Genomic DNA, 18,808 nt, shown 5'->3' with positions numbered 1-18,808 from the left:
GCAAGATTTTTTAATTGTTTTTATTTTCTTCCTTTTCCTCATAAAAAAATAAAATAAAATGAAATATGGATAAAAAAAATGGAGAGAAAAAATAAATGAAAGAAAGAAAGAAATAAAAATAAAAAAATAAATAAAAAAATAAACAAACAGACTTATAAATAAGACTTTAAAAAAAGCCAACATAACTGGGCAAGATCAATATCATGTGACTGTATGTGCTTGAGAGGTTTGGGGGTGGAAAACACCTGGCTGGCTGGTGGTGGATATCTAGCAGGTTGCAGCTCCTCCAATAGGTCGAACCCTCCAGTACTCTCGTTCTCCTCGTCCCACTTCATTGCTCCCTGCCGGTGTCAATCTCTCCGGTAAAACCCTCCCCCCGAGATATCAAATAGGTCCGCGTGGCTCCCGACATCCCGCACTATCTGCCCAGACAGACGGCTCCAGCTCGCTCCATCCACAACACACTCTGTCCAGTGCGTCTCTGCTGCGGTGCGGTGCGGTGCGGAGCAGTGCGGTGCGCAGGGCTTGGAGAGAGATGACAAGAGCCCCGCGGAACTGGACAGACAAAACATGGATCTCCGTAAAACGCTGGTTTCGGTGCTTTGGATATTAATGCTGAACATAGAAGAAGACTGTCACGCAGAAGAAGGTATGTTATTTAATTGTTGTTGTGCTGCAGCAGGCTGTGTGTTGATCGACAGACAGATAGAGGAGATAGTTTGGCTGTTTGTCCTGTGATAAAAAGCAGGTGCATTTTTTTTTTCTCCCACTGATGAAGCCACGAATAGTAGAGGAGTTAAAACAGTCTTTTTAAATGACAGTCTTTAAAAAACAACCTGCACATGTTGGAGAGAAAATCTTTTTGCCTGATTGTGGAGAGACGCGTCTAAAAAAAAAAGCTGACAGATTTAAGCATTTGTGCTCAGTGAAGTCGAAGCATTTTCCTCACAAATCACCCAATCATACTGCACAAATACTGTTTATTTAGTCACATTTGTGTCACTCAATTTGCTTGTAAAACAAACTACATAAATATGACACTTTTGTACCATAGCTTATCAAAAAACCTGCACAAATTATTATTTACAGCATTCACTCCAGCAGTGTGAACTAAAGGAGTTGTTTGATGATTTAGTCTTAAAGACAAGTATTATTCTCCCATCTCTGTTGCCACACAGTAGAACCACTGTCTGCTCCAGTCTCCAGTTTCTGATTTATTCACAAAGGAAAAGTCAGTTTCCTTCAGGCAACCAGTTCTCCTTATAATAAGAAACAAAATCCCCGGTCTGTTGTCACAACGATTTGAATAAGTGTGGTGTGCTTTTTGTCACGGCATCTTTTTTCTTTGTGCAACTGGTTTCTTTGTCTTTTCATACTCCGCCAGTCACTGATGCTGTGGCACGGACGACAGGACGCATTAGAGGCTGATGCCTCGCTGCTTTATAATCCCCCTGCATGCAACTCTCCTCCGTTTTTCCAGCTCAGTTCTCTAATAAAACAGCAGCTTTATAGCTCTCAAGTTACTTTCTTTTGTCTTTCCATTAAGTATCATTATCAAAGCAGTACTGCAGGAGGACAGTGTACGATCCAGAGGCTTTTTTTATCAAGATTAAATGCTGATGATGTGATTTGGGTTGCTGGCTTGTTTAATTGCCCCCCGTGCATCTGCACTGAAGTGTGTCAGAGAGTGAGGGAGCTACTGCCGTGGTCCGTGGCAGACTGGCTGATTGCCACAGATAAATGCTTTCTGCACTCGGAAGTTAGCCGTAAATCTGTGTAACTTGTATCAAACTAAGGCACAGCAGATCCAATTGAATGTGTGTGTGTGTGTTTCTGTCCGGCCGGCTCAGGTGAAGCCGAGGAAGTGTTCCTAATCAGTGCTGATATTGTGGAGTGGAAAAAGAACATAATGGCTTCAGACCCCCGGGCTCTTTTCTAAAGAGGGGGCTTTTATTGGCGAGGTATAGCTGAGTGGATTTTAGATACACACACACGCATGTAGGTGCATGCCAACACACTTATCATCAGCCAAACACATACAGTCACCTATATGCACTCCAGAAAAGTACATTTGGCACACTTCACAGCCATACATCATTGACACACATTAATGCACCACACGCAACTCAAAGGATCAAATGCACACACTCGCTCGCTCTTGCACGCGAGCCTTCTCATGAAACATACACACTTTGCAAGCTGTAACATTCCTTGCATGCAGATTCACTCGCACATGAGCGCTCGCACACACACACATTTTGCACTCTTTTCATTTTGCACACACTCTCAGATGCAACACGCGCGGATTCATTGCCAGATTGATTCGGTTCCCTGGAATGCTGGGTAGCCGGATTTTGGATGCTAGCTTTTGTTTAATTGATGTTGTGACAGCGATTAATTGCTGTGAAAGCAATGTGCTCCTGAAGGCTGGTATTGGCAGCCATTCTTCTTCTGTTCCTGCGGATTTGGGAGATAGAGAGAAACACTGGAGAGAAGAATTCCTCCTCTTTATTTTAAATTCTCTGCCATTAAATCCATATTAAATGAGGCAATTTACCTGCCTGTCTGAGTGGGTTCTGTAAGGGCGCGGAACGCCGTGGGAGCTGTGTTTTAACAAAGGAAGTGTGTGCATAAGTCTTCCCTTGCGTTTGGGATTCTTTTAAAATCTCCTTTTATATTATATTACAGTATTTTTGTGGCTCTTTGATCACTACTCATGAAATTTCCTTTTTTGCAGACTGCCCTTGTTTGTGTTTTAATCCTTTTAGTAGCTTTTAATCAGAGTTTTAAATGTCCCTTTGCTCTTATTTCATGTGCCAACAGCGTTTTTCCTGTGTTGCATCTATGAGACGGCATTATTATGTTGTAGTTATTCTTTCTACCTTCCTGTTTTTCTTTTGTTCTTCCCACTGTCCTCCTCTCATATGTCATCTTCTCCTCCTCCTCCTCCCCTCTACCTGCCTCCCGCATCCCGAGCTGACTTAGCAAACACTAATACGAGCCGGGGCCGCTCCGTACAGGCACGGCCGAATCTCCCCGCCATCCCACGCCGGCACCTCACACAGTCAATCCAGCCACTCCCCCCTCCCTTCAGGCCGCTTTTTCTCATTCCCCCACGCCTCACCGCTAACACACCTTGGCATCTCATCGGGATCTCATTTACTTCCCCTCTCCTCCCTCTCTCCCTCCCTCCCTCCCTCCGCATCCATCCATTCTGCAGCAAGCCGAGAGAGCGAGAGAGGGCACGGGCTAGGTACAGAACAATAGAGGTAGAGTGATGGGGAGCAGCATAGTGATGGAGAGCGAGAGAGTCTCGGCGTAACCTGTGGGATCATCCTGTGTGTGCGGCCGTAGTTTGGTTTGATGCCTTGTCGTGTCAGAATAGCCGGGGTTGACTTGACGGCACTCTGTTCTCTGCAGGTATTCAGCCCATTGTTTACCTGCAGCCGCTGCTCTCATGTCATGTGTAATTTCAAATATACAGCTGACATGATGCTTTGTGTTTAGGGATAAAGTCACAGTATCTGTACTGTTAAACATGTCAGAATGTCTATCTGACACTGACAATGTGATTGGTCCTCCAAGCCTACAAGTCAGCCGCTCACAGCTCAATCCTGAGAAATAAATGTACCTTTAGGTTTCTTTCAGCGTCTATCTCGTCTTAAAGGTTAAAGGCGCTGTGAAGGACTCCACTGACGATCTTCAGTGGCAGTGCAGGAAGTCCTTTATGTAGCAAAGCGAAAAGTAAAAGTTTTAGGTTGGTGGAAGGGTACGCAACTTTTACGCCGGAGACTGCAGCTTTAATTCCGTCTCAACGTACCCATTGACCCGGTGTGTGTGTGTGTGTGTGTGTGTATGTGTGTGTAAAGAGTGGCTGTGTGCGTTTCAGCATATAACTGACCTCAGAACTTTTATTTTTCTCCGGTTTCTTTCCTTTTCCTCCTATCTCTGCATGTTTATGATGCAGAATAATAAGGTCTTGGTATGAACAAAAATGTTTTTGTTCAAGCTGGAACATTTTCAACTCGCTCAGTCGCTTCTTCACCTCAATGAACGCTGCCCAGGAGGATTTTGCTTCCGCTTGAGTCTTTTCATCGACATTGTATGCAAGCCTCCACCTCTAAAATCTGCGTCGTGTTCGGTCCGACCCTTCAGAGCTACAAGTAATGTTGGCTTTTTTTTCTTTTCTTTTTTTTTCTAGCCACCGCAATCTTTCCGTGAGCATAACACAAGGCGTTTTGGTTGTCTAACCTTAATCATGTCTTAGCCACAGTTAGGCTTAATTTGGGGTTGTGCAAAATCATTCTGGCATGTAAGTTGCTGCAATTTCAAAAATCCTGAAATTCCTTTTTTGGCTGGACCGCAGAGCACCATCCCTACAAACGCAAAAGTCTGATACTGAGTGAGTGATGAAGTCACACGATTGGTCGGCCGAGCGTTGGAGTTTCTTTATTGGCAGTTGCTCTTTCAAAATGAAAAGACCAGAATAGTCCGTTATGCAAATGAGCCCATCCAGCGCGACACGTCCGGCTCAGTCCGCCATGTTGTTTCCTGTTAGAAACGGCATTCCACTATCGGGTACGTCAGCGCTGGAACGGCCAGTTGAGTGGAGCAGGGTGTCCCCTAGTGTCCTCGCCAGACCTGGTGGACATGCAGCGCTGGGTTTAACATTATTAACATGACCTCTGACTATTTGTATAACAATTTAGCCACAAATTCACAGACTGACCATACACGGTCCAGACATATACTCGGTTTTGACCGAGTCTTGCTTTTCATTTTAAAGTGAGGCAGGATTAATCTGTAGATTGAAATTTAAAGGTTTAACTCATCTGTCCTACTGTTCTTATTATTTCTATAACTCCAGTAATATGCCATCTATTTTAAAACCAAAGCCTTGATATATCTGTTCACTGTTAACTCGAACACAACATAATTAAATTGACTGCTCATCATTAAACTCCACTCATACATCATATGATTACTGAATCAGTAATACTGGAAATTAGTACTTAGCAGTAGCAATCTGACTAATATTGGGTTTACCAGCAGTTGCCAGACTGGCAGAGTAGCAGCACTCCACCCTCCCAGGCATCAATTGGGACTAATTGTGTGTGATTGATGCAGGCTCATTTCTGCTCCGCTGCCACCGCCGGGCCCGATGCGCCGGTCCATCTTCGGCTGGCAAAGGACAGCCTTGGACCTGTGCGCGTTGGATCGGACGACTGCGACCTCCGCGAGTACGAAAGGTCAGAGTGATTTGCGAAGATTGGCAGGCGTGGCGCCCGCGACATTCTCTTGTCGAGGCCTCGGGGACGCTGTCAATTTTCAAGAGGAGGGCGAAGACGGGAGGAAGGGTAGAGAGATGAATGAATGTAGGGAGGGACGGGGGGGGAGAGGAGTTTCATCCAAAAAAAATTATGCATTACAAGCAGAAAAAGGGAGAAGAGGTGTGTCAGGTCGACGGGGGGAGGAAAGAGGGAGGCTGGATTAAAGCGAGGAACGGTGGATGAGGGAGTGACAGAAATGAAATTGGAGGGGAGTAAAGGCATGTGGGAGGGAACAGCGGGTGATGGGGGAATTGTAAGCTGCCACCACCGCTTTGTTCCACAGCCACTTGTATGTTACATGTAATCAAACAGACCAAGGGTACCTGTAACAAGTCAATGCAGGAGCTCAGCCAGATCCATATTTACCTCCCACTCTGCCTGAACACATTGAATGAGGCTGATTAGATAAATTGTGTGTTAGAGAGAGTGTATGCGTGTCTATTGGATCCCAATAGGGTCACCTGATTTCTTTTGTTCAGGACGTTACTACAGCATCGGAGGCTATTCTGCTGGATCGGCAAGAATGAGCCATCGGAAAGGGTGGGAGGGATGTTGGAGAGAAGGAGAAAGAGCAGTCTTTGTGTGTGTGTGCACATGTGGGAGGAAAGGCGCTGGTTTAGCAGGTGTTTCAGCCGTATTGGACAGTGAGGAAGGGGCTCCATGCAGCTGCCTATGATTGATGAAAGAACTGCGGACGGACTGCGCATTAGGATAGTCATTTTATTGATGAGTCTATACTGAAATCTTCAGCTGCCGTCTGCGTGGATGTGTTCTTCACGTACTTGTGCACATTTTGCTTGCATCCCATGTTTCTATCTAAGAATATGGAAGACATTTTCTACACCTTTTGTCCTTTTTGTATTTATTTTGAAGAGCATCCCTACAATGTGCCGCTTTGTGGAAGAGTTAAATCAGTGTAAACAAGCTGTAGTCTGCTCAAAGTGTCCTAACCAACTTGTTGTTGTTCTGGTGAATTATATGAAAATGAATGAAGCGTTATTAATTTGTGCGGGTGATAATTAAATGATCGCAGCAACAAAAGCAATTCAGCGCAGAAGAGGAAGACGAAAATATATGTAGGCTCAAATCAAGAGTGGCAGGGTGAGAGAGAGAGGAATTGAAATAACATTGAAAAAGTAAGATAATGCTCACAACACAAAATTAATATAATTTTTAAATTAAAAATGTCAAACATTCACTTCTCAAATATGAAGATTTACTGCTCTTTTCTGCTTTATATCGTTGTAAATTGAATATCTTTCGGTTTTTGAGAAGTCACCTTGAGCAGCTTCATATATTTTCTAGATTAAACAATTAACTGATTAATCAAATACTAAGGGATAATGGAAATAATTGTTAGTTTCAGCACTAAAGTGGAAACAATTGCAGTTGTTGATTGCCAGCGTGTTCATTATGTCAAGTGGGGTTTACTTATTAGAGATTTTAAACACACTGTACACGCTCACAATTAATCAATATAATTAGGGCCACGGCTATTTTCATCATTAATTAATCTGCCAATTATTTTTTCTGTTAGTCGTTTGGTCTAATGGTTCAGCTTACCAAGCTTTTACCCTGTTACTTAAGGTATTTAGGTATCCAGTATATGGCAATCATGACGTCTCAACCCCCTTTTTTATAGCATCAAATAACTAATTAAAACCAAACTTCTCAGAAAAATGAACACTTGAACATACATCAGTATGATAAGAACTACCTAAAATGACAGAAACCATCTTTGGGAAAAAATTATTTGACCTGTACTTTGACTTTTTAGTTTGGCCCATGTCCCATCCACTAACATGGAGAGGGCGGGATTTATGAGCTATACTGCAGCCAGCCACCAGGGGGCGATTGAGATGTTTTTGCTTCACTTTTGGGGAGCTGTCATGTCGTCCATCTTTATATACAGTCTATGGTATTTACGTGTAGTTTAGAGGCGGCAACCTCTAGTGGCCGTAGTAATTATGTCGGGAGCAAAGGAGGAAGTCAAGTGACGGTTGTATAAAGAGCGACAAAGTCCGCGTACGGAGGAGGTCGGGGTGGACGGATGGGTCAAACAAACACAGGACTTTGACCCAGGAGTCGCTGTTCATATCTCGTGTCAATCCAAAAGTCAACGTTGAGTTATTTTAACCTATTAATTTACATAGGTTTAGTTATGTACCTAACAAACATACTTGTTTTAACCCAAACTATGATCTTTTCCTAAACTTAACCAAGTAGTTTTGTTGCCTAAACCTAACCAAACTGCGACCGTTTTGTTAACCATGTGTTTAAAACTGGACGTGTTGATCTAACGCCAACGGTAGGGCCGCTAATTTAGGAAACGCTCCTTTGGGTCGTATTAGAGGGTAAGAAACAAACAACCTATGTGGTCGTATGGGTTAAAGGACTTGTTGGTATTTGTGAAAAGTAGAGGAAAGAAGTCTAAAAGCCCAAAATGAGGCATCAACCAGAGCTGCTTTAGCAAATGCACTTGTGCTTTCATGCCAGCGCCTTATGTAAACATCCCAAGGGCCTGCTCTCTAAAGGTTCTTCAAAGGTTATATGCAAAAAGAGTCCAATAAATATTACTGGAAAAAAATGTCATTACTCCCACCACCCACACCATCAGCATCCCGGAGTTAAGACATGTTATTGCCTGATTTTTACACGGATGCCTCAAACACATTATTCATCTTTGCTGCTTTTGTTGGGATGCTAATGGATTAGAGGAGTTTTTGTTGGCAAGCTTCTCAGTCCTGAGGTGTCTGAAGTTGATAAAGTCATTGGTGTGTATTTGTGCGGAGCTGGAGCTGTGCTCTTGGCAGAAATTTCTGCTCAGGGTGTTTTGCATCGAGAGTAAACACTAACTGCATTAATGCGAGGCTTGATGTGGGTGGGCACGTTGGGGATTGAACTGACAACTCGGCGGAGCTCGGTCGGCCTACCACCCTCACACTCCCTGCATTTCATTTCCTTGTTTTTCCGATGGTGAAAACAGAATCTCCCACTCATTTAGACTTAAGTTTGAAAAACAAATTCATGAGGATAGACTTTTTGAGGCAAGCGGTCCTTCAAGCTCGTAGGATGTACAAGAGCTACTGGCCAAATACACTGGCAATCTGATAAACACCTGGAAACTCTCAGTACCTTTTTAAGGCTCTGTTTGGAAAATGCAGCTCTCCTCATCCCTCTTCATTTTGCCAGTTTTTCTTACTTCTTTGTTCACCTGATCCTGGATATGTTATTGCAAATTTCAAGTACTGAATGACCCTACGTGACTCCAAAGTGGACTCAAATTTGCCTCGCCGTTGTGCAGTTTTGACCAGGCACGCTCTGACGCTTCAGTTTCTTTTGAATCACGAACCGGCTTTGAGGATTTTGTGCGGAAAATGCTGGGAAAGGAAATGTAACCTTTGTGTGTGTGTGTATAAAGGCAGTGCTCTACAAGAGGTTAAATGTGTTGCCCTCCCTTTCAGATGTTGGCTTATAGACCATCAGCTTCAATTGAGCCTGGTTTAGGCAGTCCCATCACACTGTCATGGAGGTCCTGGAATGTACAAAAAGACTAACACACACACAATTTTAGTTACCCGTGCTTCTTTAAAGAATAACAGGCTTTGTCTTTTGGTAAAGCAAAGTGTGAATCCTGAATTCTGGTGAAGTGGAAACACCTTTTTGTAATTGCAAACAAATTCTTGTCGTACTATTGCCGCTGGAAGACCTTTTCACTTCAAAGGTGCAATGCGTAAGATCTGGCTATAATTTTAGTTTAAAACATTAAAAAAATGAGCTTACTTTATCAACAGAATGTGAAGAGGTTACAGTGTTGACGTTATGTTAAAGACATCTATGTATTGTGTCGCAGAGATATCTACTGAAATGAGCATGCTAACCAGCTAGCCCCGGCCCGTCATGTCTTGTAATACCACTTTGTACCTCGAGAGGCGATAGTGAGTCACTGTAGTATCCAGTCTGCCCTGGATGAATTTTGACTCTAAATTTAGATTGTAAGTAGTAGAGGTGAAATGCTGTCCCCTATTTGTTAGGAACATGTGGCCAGGCATTACACATTGCACCTTTAACGTAAACCTATATCTCATTTTGGGGCATTTGCTGAAGACTGATGCTATTGTTTTTCCTGCGAGGACAGTCTCATTTCCACAATTCGGTATGTTTACCACAGTCTGGGAGAAATGCCGTTTTGGGCACAAGGTCATTGCACATGAACCTTTTGGATTGGCTGCAGCTGAGGCAATGTTGTCCAGTAGTCCAGATCCAGTTATGTAACATATGGCTTCTCAGGTTATTAAAACATGAGGCGCAGTCTTTTTCATGTGTCCTTGTACCAAAGTGGCAAAACACACTCAAGATACCACATCTATTCATGCACATGCTCCCAACAGTCTCGCTCTCATACTGTCAAACACACACACACGTGGCATACTCGGAGACCCTGCACACCTCTAAAGCTGATCTCAGTCCATCCCTCTACCATTAGCGTCCCCTCTTCATCTTTGCTCTGCTGCGTCAGTGTCCGCCTCGCTGGCTCTGGCTGAGGCCGTCCGACCTGTGAACGCCGCCTCTTAATGTGCTTTTCATGTCCGCCGGTCCTCTTCTGCCATGTCTGAGCTGACGACACATGTTAGGAGAACTGGAGAGGAGGAGGAAAAAGATCGCACATTACTTTATTTGCACATGGTTAAATGCTACATCATGCTTTTCTAATCCCTTTCACGTGTCTCTCTACCATCTCCAGCCCCATCTAATATAGAAACAGTAGAGACTGCTAATGAAAGTTTAATTCTTTTCTATGCATACTGCTAAGGCATTTTCCAAAGATGCATTATATAAGATATGAAGAACAGCTCTTCACACGTACTCAGGCACAATTGCATGCACTCACCACTGTCCAGAAACACACCAGTCATAAAGATATTGAGTCTTTCTCTAATGGAAGCCGAGTGACAACTTTGGCAATTACTTACTTTACTCTGGAATCAAGCCGCTGCACTTGTTAACACACTCAGACTCAAAGAAAAACAGAGAGCTGCTCCTTGTATGTGTGTTGCATTCAGGTGCTGGCTTGAAACCTGTCGACATCTGAAAGTTGTGCGTTGGCTGCCAAGCAGCATCACATTACAGGAGTGCTCCAGGAATTTAGCATTACACTCTTTAACATCGTCAGATTCACGATGGACAGTTTAAAAAGGAATCAAAATCGATGCCGAATCAGACATCATCTTTTTTTATTTCATTATCATATTTTTTATTCTTCTTTCTTGTCCAAACCCGCCACCTACATTACCCATGATGCAACTCTAACTGCCAACAGTTTGGACAGAGATTTGTGTGTGTTATGCTAGTAGCGGCTAATGTAGCCTTGAGTGACATCATTTTGATAATTTATCAGATTTTGTGCAGCCCCCTCTGGAGCCACAACTGTGTACTCGCCTGTAAAACGACTTTGATTTTTAACATTGGCAGCTTTCCCCTTTAACAAGCTACTTTGTCAGTAAATCCCAGTGGGCTACCTCCGTGTCTGAAAACTGAGTGCCTTAAACCTGCATTCTTTCTAACAGCCAGCAGGGGGCGACTACGCTGGTTGCAAAAAGAAGTCTGATTGTATAGAAGTCGATGAGAAAATACTAAAACTTCTCACTTGATTTATTACCTCAGTAAACATTGTAAACATGAGTTTATAGTCTCAATCACAAGTCTTCTTTAATACAACATGATGTTCATTTAGTAAATTATGGTCCCATGTAGAGTAGGATAGACTATAAAGCAGGGGATGCTCGTCCGGTTTGGGAGTTGTCCGTGTTTTCGTTGTACAACTTTAACCCTTTCACAGTGTGTTTTCAGTTTATGAAAGTTAATTGTAACATTTTGGTTGCCTAAATTTCTTTTTCAGTATTGGCTGTACTTAGCTCCACCCTCTTGTTTCACTTCTGGTTACAACAAACCAAGATGGCAACGGCCAAAATGCCGAACTCGAGGCTTCAAAACGGCAGACCCCAAACCAATTGGTGACTACGTCCACCTCTGGTATACAGTCTCTGACATGCACAGAGAGCAGCCTGCAGGAGACATTTTTAACAAATGAGATAAAACTGGTCTTGATCACAGCAGGCAGGATGACCACGCTCAGTCGTTTTAATAAATGAAGGGGATGAGATATTTATGCATGTTAAGGATTTGTGGAGATTAGGGATTCTTTAACCTCAGGTTATATTTCATATATATATTATATTATGTTATATTATATTGTGATAAATGGCTTTCCAAAGCCATTTGCAAATGGCTTTCTGTTATGTGTTGCAGTTTGTCAACGCTATAGATTTGTAGTAAAAGAAAATAGGTTGTAGCTAAAATTTATTCAGAGCCATAATCTGCCAACTGCAATTCATTTGAGAGATAAAATATACAGTGGAATCTGTTCTCTAAAGTGTATACACATAATCAAGCATGCACAAGAATGATTGACGCACGTACATCAGGTGGACAGACACACATTGTTCTCTTCTCAATGCCTGCTGCCTAGCAGCTTTGTGTTGTCCTTGTCTTCGCTTGTGATCCCTCCTCCCGTCTCTGCTCCGCGGTGGTAATGACCGTCATGTTGGAAATGTGTCCGGCTGGGCCTCGTAAACCATTACCCCCGTGCCTAGGAAACCCCATTAATCTTTCTGAGAGGCGTTTGACCTTTCAAACTCATTAACCACAGCCGGCGTGCAGACGGACGCGGACGCATACACAAACCGCAGACGCACTCACTTTTTCTTCTCGTGCACAAACAAACAGCATGTGTGCGCGCGTACAGGGGTGCTTAGGCCGACTGTGCGTATGCACACACACACACACACACACACACACACACACACACACACACACAACCACACACACAGGTGAGGTGTGAAGGCGGCGATGTGTGTCCAACTGCCAGTATGCCTTTACCAGCTTGCCATCGTAGCCACTCTCTCTTTATCTCTGTTGTCTCTCCTCTCCTGTCCTCTTCATCCCCTCGCTTCCTCACCGTGTGGGTTTGGTCAGTGACCTGGAAAATTGCCCGACCTTTTAATACGCAGCTTCCTTGGTGATGAATAAATACATAAATCGCGCGTCTCCGGCTCAGTCACTTTTACGACCCCCCCCCCCCCTCCTTCCCTACACCCATTCTTCTCTCCCGTACACTTCACCGCACCCCCGTCATCTGCACCCTCTCCACACACACACGGAAGAGTAAAGCAGGGTGTCTTTGAAGCGATAGCCCCCCGCGGAGAAGACTATCCATAATGAAAGGGTGTTAGTGACTGGGCTGAGGGCAGGAGAGTGCGTGTGCGAGCGGCGTCGATGGCAAAGGATCTAATGGGGTGAGTGGGTGAGGCAGGTTAACACGCCAGCATGGGACCTGCTCTTCTCAGTTTGTCAGAAGGCGAGGGGCGGGAGTGAGAGTGCTTTGTAGGTGGCAGAGGATGTAATGTGGCGGGTGGCAAGGGAAGTTAACATAGCAGCATGGGACCCGCTCTGCTCAGTTTATCAGAAGTGCGAGAAGTGAGAGAGGAGCAGGCTGTAATAGGCTAAGTGGTGGGGCGGGAATAATCTGCTCAGTTTACTCTAGGTCCGAATGAGGGAGGGAAAGAGGAAATGAAGCATAGATAGATTACGGGGGGAAGGGGCTGTTGGGTAGGAAAAAAAAGACAGAGAAAGACAAACTGATGTGGTAAGAAAGATTAATTAAAGGGACAGTGTGTAGGATTTGGTGGTGTGGTTGCAACTGAGTACCCCCCTGCTCACTCCTCCCTTTCTAAGACTGCGGTAACGGGAGCTGCCAAGTGCAAAACCGTGGTAACTAGGGATGCACCGATCTGATTTTTTTCAGTACCGATCACGATACCCGAGTTTTGTGTATCGGCCGATACCAAGTACCGATTGTATGCCTCACTGTGTGGAAGTGGTTGGCTGGCAGTACCACAATTTTGCACGCTACCACAGTTTCACAAGTGTGTGGGTGAAATACGGTGGCCTTCAGGTAACATGAAGGTTCTCTCTAGAGCCAGTGTTTGGTTTGTCCGTTCTGGGCTACTGTAGAAACATGGCGGACTCTGTGAAGACGACCCGCTCCCTGTGTAGATATGAAGGGCTCATTCTTAGCTAACGAAAGCACATTCTTAATTTCAGGTGATTTTACACTAATGAAAACATAGTTATGAATATTACATTCCCTTTCTGCTAACAGAGCCCCCTAAATGCTACACACTGGCCGTTTAAGAGTGTGCAGAGGTGGTGAGGAAAGCAGCAGACCGCTGCACTGGCTTGAAATTTTGGCAAAAAACCTGACCTGGCCAGTTTCACTCAACAGTTCTAACCCGGCCCGAAGCACAAAGCCAATATTTTAAATTCAGAACACCTCTTAGGTCAGGTTGCAGACCTCTGAAAAGCAGAAACGTCCTCAGAAGACAGAGAGATGTGTGGGAGGGAGAGCAGAGATGAGATGGAGAGAAGAGGCAGATATTGGTAATATTTGACTAAGTGCGTACTCTGTATGTTCTCTAACTGTACTCTGTGGAGTTTTCTTCCTCGTCAACAAACTAAAGTTGTGTTTACGCTCAGTTTCTCGCTGCAGCGCATTCGTGTAAAACACATGAGCCATGTGCATTTTATTCCTCATAAAACATTTGCGAGTGCATGTGCGTCCACATGAGCGAGACAAACAGAACATTGCTCTGTAACGGTCAGCAACTCCACAAGGTACTGATGTTTTTAGCATCTCTGAAGGCAGAAAGCAGTCTAGAAAACAAACAAAGCAGCAAAGACCAAGTCAAATATATTTATATAATAAACGTGTCTCTTTGGCATGATGTTTAACTTTCTTCACAAGTAGCCTCTTCACTTCGGCTCTTTTGATTTAGTGATAACATCGCTTATTGGAACTGTTTAATCCAATGTGTGCTACTTGTTTGCTTCGATATGTGCATGCTGTACACGCCGTTCCTGTGTGTTTGCACTCTTGGCTACTTGTTTTGCATGTTATTATGGCGTCCATATGTAAATTTCTGAACATATGTCTGTGTGTGTGTGTGTAGGGGTTTGTATTTGTTTCTTTGTGTGCCTGGTCGTGATTGCAATCAGTGTCATCAGTGCAGGATCGTTGGGTGGAGCGTGCTCCCGTTGTTTCTCGGCTTCCTCTCGGCTATAAATGCTGCCTTCCTGTTTGCAAGTCAATTAGTCTGCCAGCCAATCAGTGCGCCAACCAGCCAATCAGCTAGTCGGTTAACCAGCTGGCTGGACAACCAGCCATTTAGTCAGGTAATCTTGGCAACCGAGCGACCACTAAGCTAGTAGCTAGCCAGGAAGCCCCTAAGTCAGGCAGCCAGAAGTCAATCAGAAAACTCCTAATCAAGTTAGCCAGATGCTCGTTGCCGTTTGGTCTTCTTGTCTGTCAGCCAGCCAGCCAATCAAAGAGCATGGCATTTGATTAATCAGTCATTTTGAAGAGCAGCTAGTGATTGTCAACAGTGTGTGAGTGTGTGTGTACAATAGGTTAACACTCACTGAACTCTCTGAACCTACACGACGCATAATCATCTCTAAAGCATCAATCATTTTCACTCACTGCTATATCAAAGGAGGAAAATACCATTCCTCAGGCAATATAGAGATTCAGCAGAGCAAGTGAATCCTGCTTGTTTTGCATCACAGGTGCCAGAACCAGAACTACAGTAAGACCTCAGAGGCTTTATTTGCTAAGAAAATATGCAAATCAAGTTGTAGCAGCAACAGCCATCAAAAGAGCGCCGCACAAGCAAAAACAAAAAATAAATCTTCACCAACTGTTGCAAAGTACAAATTGTGCCTCAGCCGGAAGACTAATCCACATTCTGGCACTCTAGCGCCCTAAAGCACCCCTCTCTAACTGGGGCATTCTCTGATCTGATTTGAGGTTTTAGGATGGGAACCCCCCCTCCTCTGCATGTGTGACTTAGAGGTCATGATGTTCAGGTCTACAATGCAGCGAGTCTGCAAAATAGTCTGGGGGCGGGGCATCAGCGATCTGCGGATGAGTTGAACATGTCGTGCCGTCTGCAACGGGCCTCTTCAGGCCGCGGCTCATTGACTGCAGTTCACTTTTGCTGCTGGACGCTGGATAGACTTAACCCAACCCACCAGATACTATGTTATAGAGAAGCCGTCATTGGAAACTGTTAAAAAAATACTTGGCAGGTGATTGGATGAACCATCTGTCAATCAAACTCTTGCCAAAACCAGTTGGGAGAAGAGCAAAAACATCTTTTCCATCGAGAAAAGCCTTCAGTGCCGTTCTTTGTTCTTCTTTCAATGAAGAAATACTCTCCAGTTGTGATTTAACTGATGCTATAGCAGCATCTGCACTAACCTCTTCAGGAGCCGCCATCGTTGTTTAGAACCAACAGTTGCCCTAACCCATATTGCGTCACAAACAGACCTAAACCACGTCCGCAACTGCCGGTAACTCCTCACAGGATGCTGATTGGTTCTTGCGTGATCTCATGACATCGCCAGAATTCCGCTGCCGTGCAAAGTAAAGATATTCAAACGTTGCAATCGAACTCTTCTTCACTTCTCTAGAGTCAACGAATGATGAGCGGTTCTCGACAAAGCTTTGAGCAGCACTTCCGGGGGCCAAGGAACCAGCCCGGCACGCATTCCGAAAAGCCATGCCGCGAACGGGCACTGACTGTTGAATTCAATGTTAAATTTAATTGAATTAGTCAGCTCTCTTCCTTTCTCTCTCTTTTTTTCCCAGCTTGCTTTTCTCTTTCTTTCTGTATCTGTCCTTTTTTTCCCTTTGACCAGACGGGGAGGCAATTACATGAATGTAATTTAAACGTCAATAATATGAACGTTTCCTACTCCCCATCTCTCCTGTAATTCATGCAAGCAGACCTGCATTAATATTGGTTTGGCCATTATGTAGTATGTACATTCTACTGACAAACATTGCGTCATTTACGATGTCATGTTTTGCTGTACCTCAGAAGTATATACACATACACACACGCATACATTAACACCATAAGCACATGTCATAGTGGAAATATGACATGCAATAATAAAGAAATTTATATAAAATATTGAAAAGTTTTTATTTTCCTCTGCAGCTTAAGCTCTGAAATGATTACACGGTTTCTCCAGTATCTCCTGTAGCTAAACGCTAGCTATGGTTGTTACAGCTCTGCTGAGGAGTGTATGATGGCGTGTGTGTCTGTCTGTGTGTGTGTGTGAGTGTTTTAGCAAGAATTGGTTTATGTGCAGTAATTGGTTTGCCCTCACATTTAACACGTTTGCTGTGTGTGGTGGTGTGTCTCAGCTCGGTTTCTGTGTATGCGTGGGCGTGCGTGTGTTGGGTACACCTTCCATGGATGAATTGATTTTAATGGGGTTACCGAGGGTTATTATGAGGGCGATAGTGATGCAGGCAATTTTCCCCTATTTTCTGTCGTGTGGTTGCGTGGTGTTCTTGTTATTGTACTTGCTGTTCAGCCTGAAACATCCCAGTTTTTGCACTTGAATTTGCATGTGAACACATCACAAGAAAAGCATTGTTTGTTCTGTGAAGTTATTTACTGTGCTTTTGTGCGTGTGTTTTTTTTGTCTCATCTTTTCAGAGGGGGATAATACTGCATTCATTAATGTCTGTGCAAGTCTATTCTCTCTGTGGTGATGTAATGCTGCAGCGGTCAGATGGTCCGACTGGTATGGAGCTGAGGTGACTGGGATGCTCTCTCCAGGCCAGATGGGAAGGGATGCTTTTGCGCAGGAAGTGGCAGAATAAAGTGCCTTCCTCCCTCTCGTCCTTTTTTTCTCACTCACTCCGTCGCTCTCTCTCAATTGCTCTTTCCATCTGTCCCTCCCTCCCTCTTTCTCTCATTCTCTTTGGCATTCTCTTACTCCATCTAACTCGCTCACACAATTGAACTTGGCAGTGTTTCAGGGATTGAGTGGCTTGAGTTAATGGCGAATTACCTGCCTCTCAGAAGTCTCGAGTGTGTATGTGTGTGTTTGGATGGGGGGTAAAGTAATGGACTTTGCTGGAAGGTCATTTGAAGGAGCCTGTCACTAAATCACTAAATGCCACTAAAGCACTCGATGAAGCCTATTCATTGGCGGGGATTGTGTGGATTTACATGTGAATGTAAATTGGTTTGTGGGATGTAATTGTTTTCCGTGCTGAAGAATTTGTCTCCGCCACACAGACTGTAGCACCGGCACTCCACTTTCAGTACCGAAGCCCGAGAGGCAGCAGCCTTCAACCTCCTTACATACATGGGTTTTTGTTTGCTTATAGTGCAGTTGAGGCGTGCAGTCTCAACATTTTGTGTCCTTGTGGCACTTTTTGGGGGATGCTGATAATGACGCAGAGTGGCAGCACCACTCAGACGCCTGACTCACCACACAGGACTCTAATTAATTACCAAACTAAACACCATTTACCCAGCCAAGATGACGGAGAGCACTTTCCTATGTGCCCCCTTTTCTTGTGGTTAGTCCTGAGTTTTCTTTTAGATTTCAACTTTCCCCTTCTTTGTTGATTGCTGTCCCTTTTTTTTTCATTTCTTTTTTTCTTTCTTTTGCTCTGTCATTCTCTTCATTTCTCACCAAGCCTGCTCTGGGACTGAAAAGTACCCAAGAGCTCAGAGCATGCCCAACAGCAGAGAGTCCAAGTTAATAGTGAATATATTAGCATGTCCTTGTAAACTGAGTCCTACTTTTCTTTCTCTCTTTCCCATATTCTGAGAATCTGTGGAGATGTATGTTAGGGCTGCACGATATTGAGGAGAAAAAGAAAAAAAAAAGACATTGCAATATTTTTTTCAGAAGAAAATGTACATCTTAAAGTTAAATGGATCAATCTGGTGCACTTTGACAGCAAAATTAAGAGGCTAGATCTATGAAGAACTCTTGAAAACAATTTAGTCATAAACACAATGGTTGCAGAGATTTCAATGGTGATGACACGGCAAAAAAGCGTGGTGAACGAGACGGGGTCCGTGTTTCGAGACGGGTCGGGTGGGTTGCCCGGTTACTCAGGCCACGAGCTTCAGCCAATGAGAACGTGAGACACGGGTTGAGGGGAAACCTGGTGGAGGAGGGGTCGCCTGTATCAATAGGAACCTTACTGTATGTGTTGAACACAGAGCAAAGTTGTTGTTACATCTAGAGGAATAAATAGTAAAAAAAGAGTGGGCACAACAACAACATCAGCAATGTGTTTCGCGTATATCACGTCATTTACCGTGTATTTCTCGCGTGTGTTTTCATGACAAAACGTAATTCATCGGGGATTCCTCCCGGTGAAAGATCTTGCAGTGTGTGACCCCCTGTCGCCTGTCAGTCATGTAGTGTGAAAACCACAACGACTTAAAGCCTCCCGATTACAAGACAGCAAGTTGTGTCGTGTGAACAGTACTGCGATCTGACGACTTTGAAAGTTTTGTAGTGTGAACTTGGCTTAA

At 44.1% G+C, this 18,808-nt stretch overlaps 1 protein-coding gene across 5 annotated transcripts in view; it reads left to right on the top strand.

The window, feature by feature from the left end:
* The first annotated feature begins 273 nt into the window (after nucleotides 1–273).
* Nucleotides 274–18,808, top strand: part of epha10 (EPH receptor A10) — a 187,061-nt gene continuing 168,526 nt past the window's right edge. For 3 of the 5 annotated variants that reach the window (XR_012590760.1, XM_074614597.1, XM_074614596.1), the window contains exon 1: nucleotides 282–649. Coding sequence is in view for 4 of the 5 variants with exons in the window: in XM_074614597.1 (XP_074470698.1) it covers nucleotides 571–649 (79 nt within the window). In the remaining variant the exon portion in view is untranslated. Of the gene's footprint in view, nucleotides 650–18,808 lie in introns of all 5 variants that reach the window. The other 2 variants (XM_074614600.1, XM_074614598.1) reach the window with 2 other exon arrangements.

The sequence above is a fragment of the Sebastes fasciatus genome, chromosome 17 (genome assembly GCF_043250625.1).
Source record: "Sebastes fasciatus isolate fSebFas1 chromosome 17, fSebFas1.pri, whole genome shotgun sequence".
NCBI classification, from domain to species: Eukaryota; Metazoa; Chordata; class Actinopteri; order Perciformes; family Sebastidae; genus Sebastes; species Sebastes fasciatus.
This window is presented reverse-complemented; position numbering and strand designations above follow the sequence as displayed.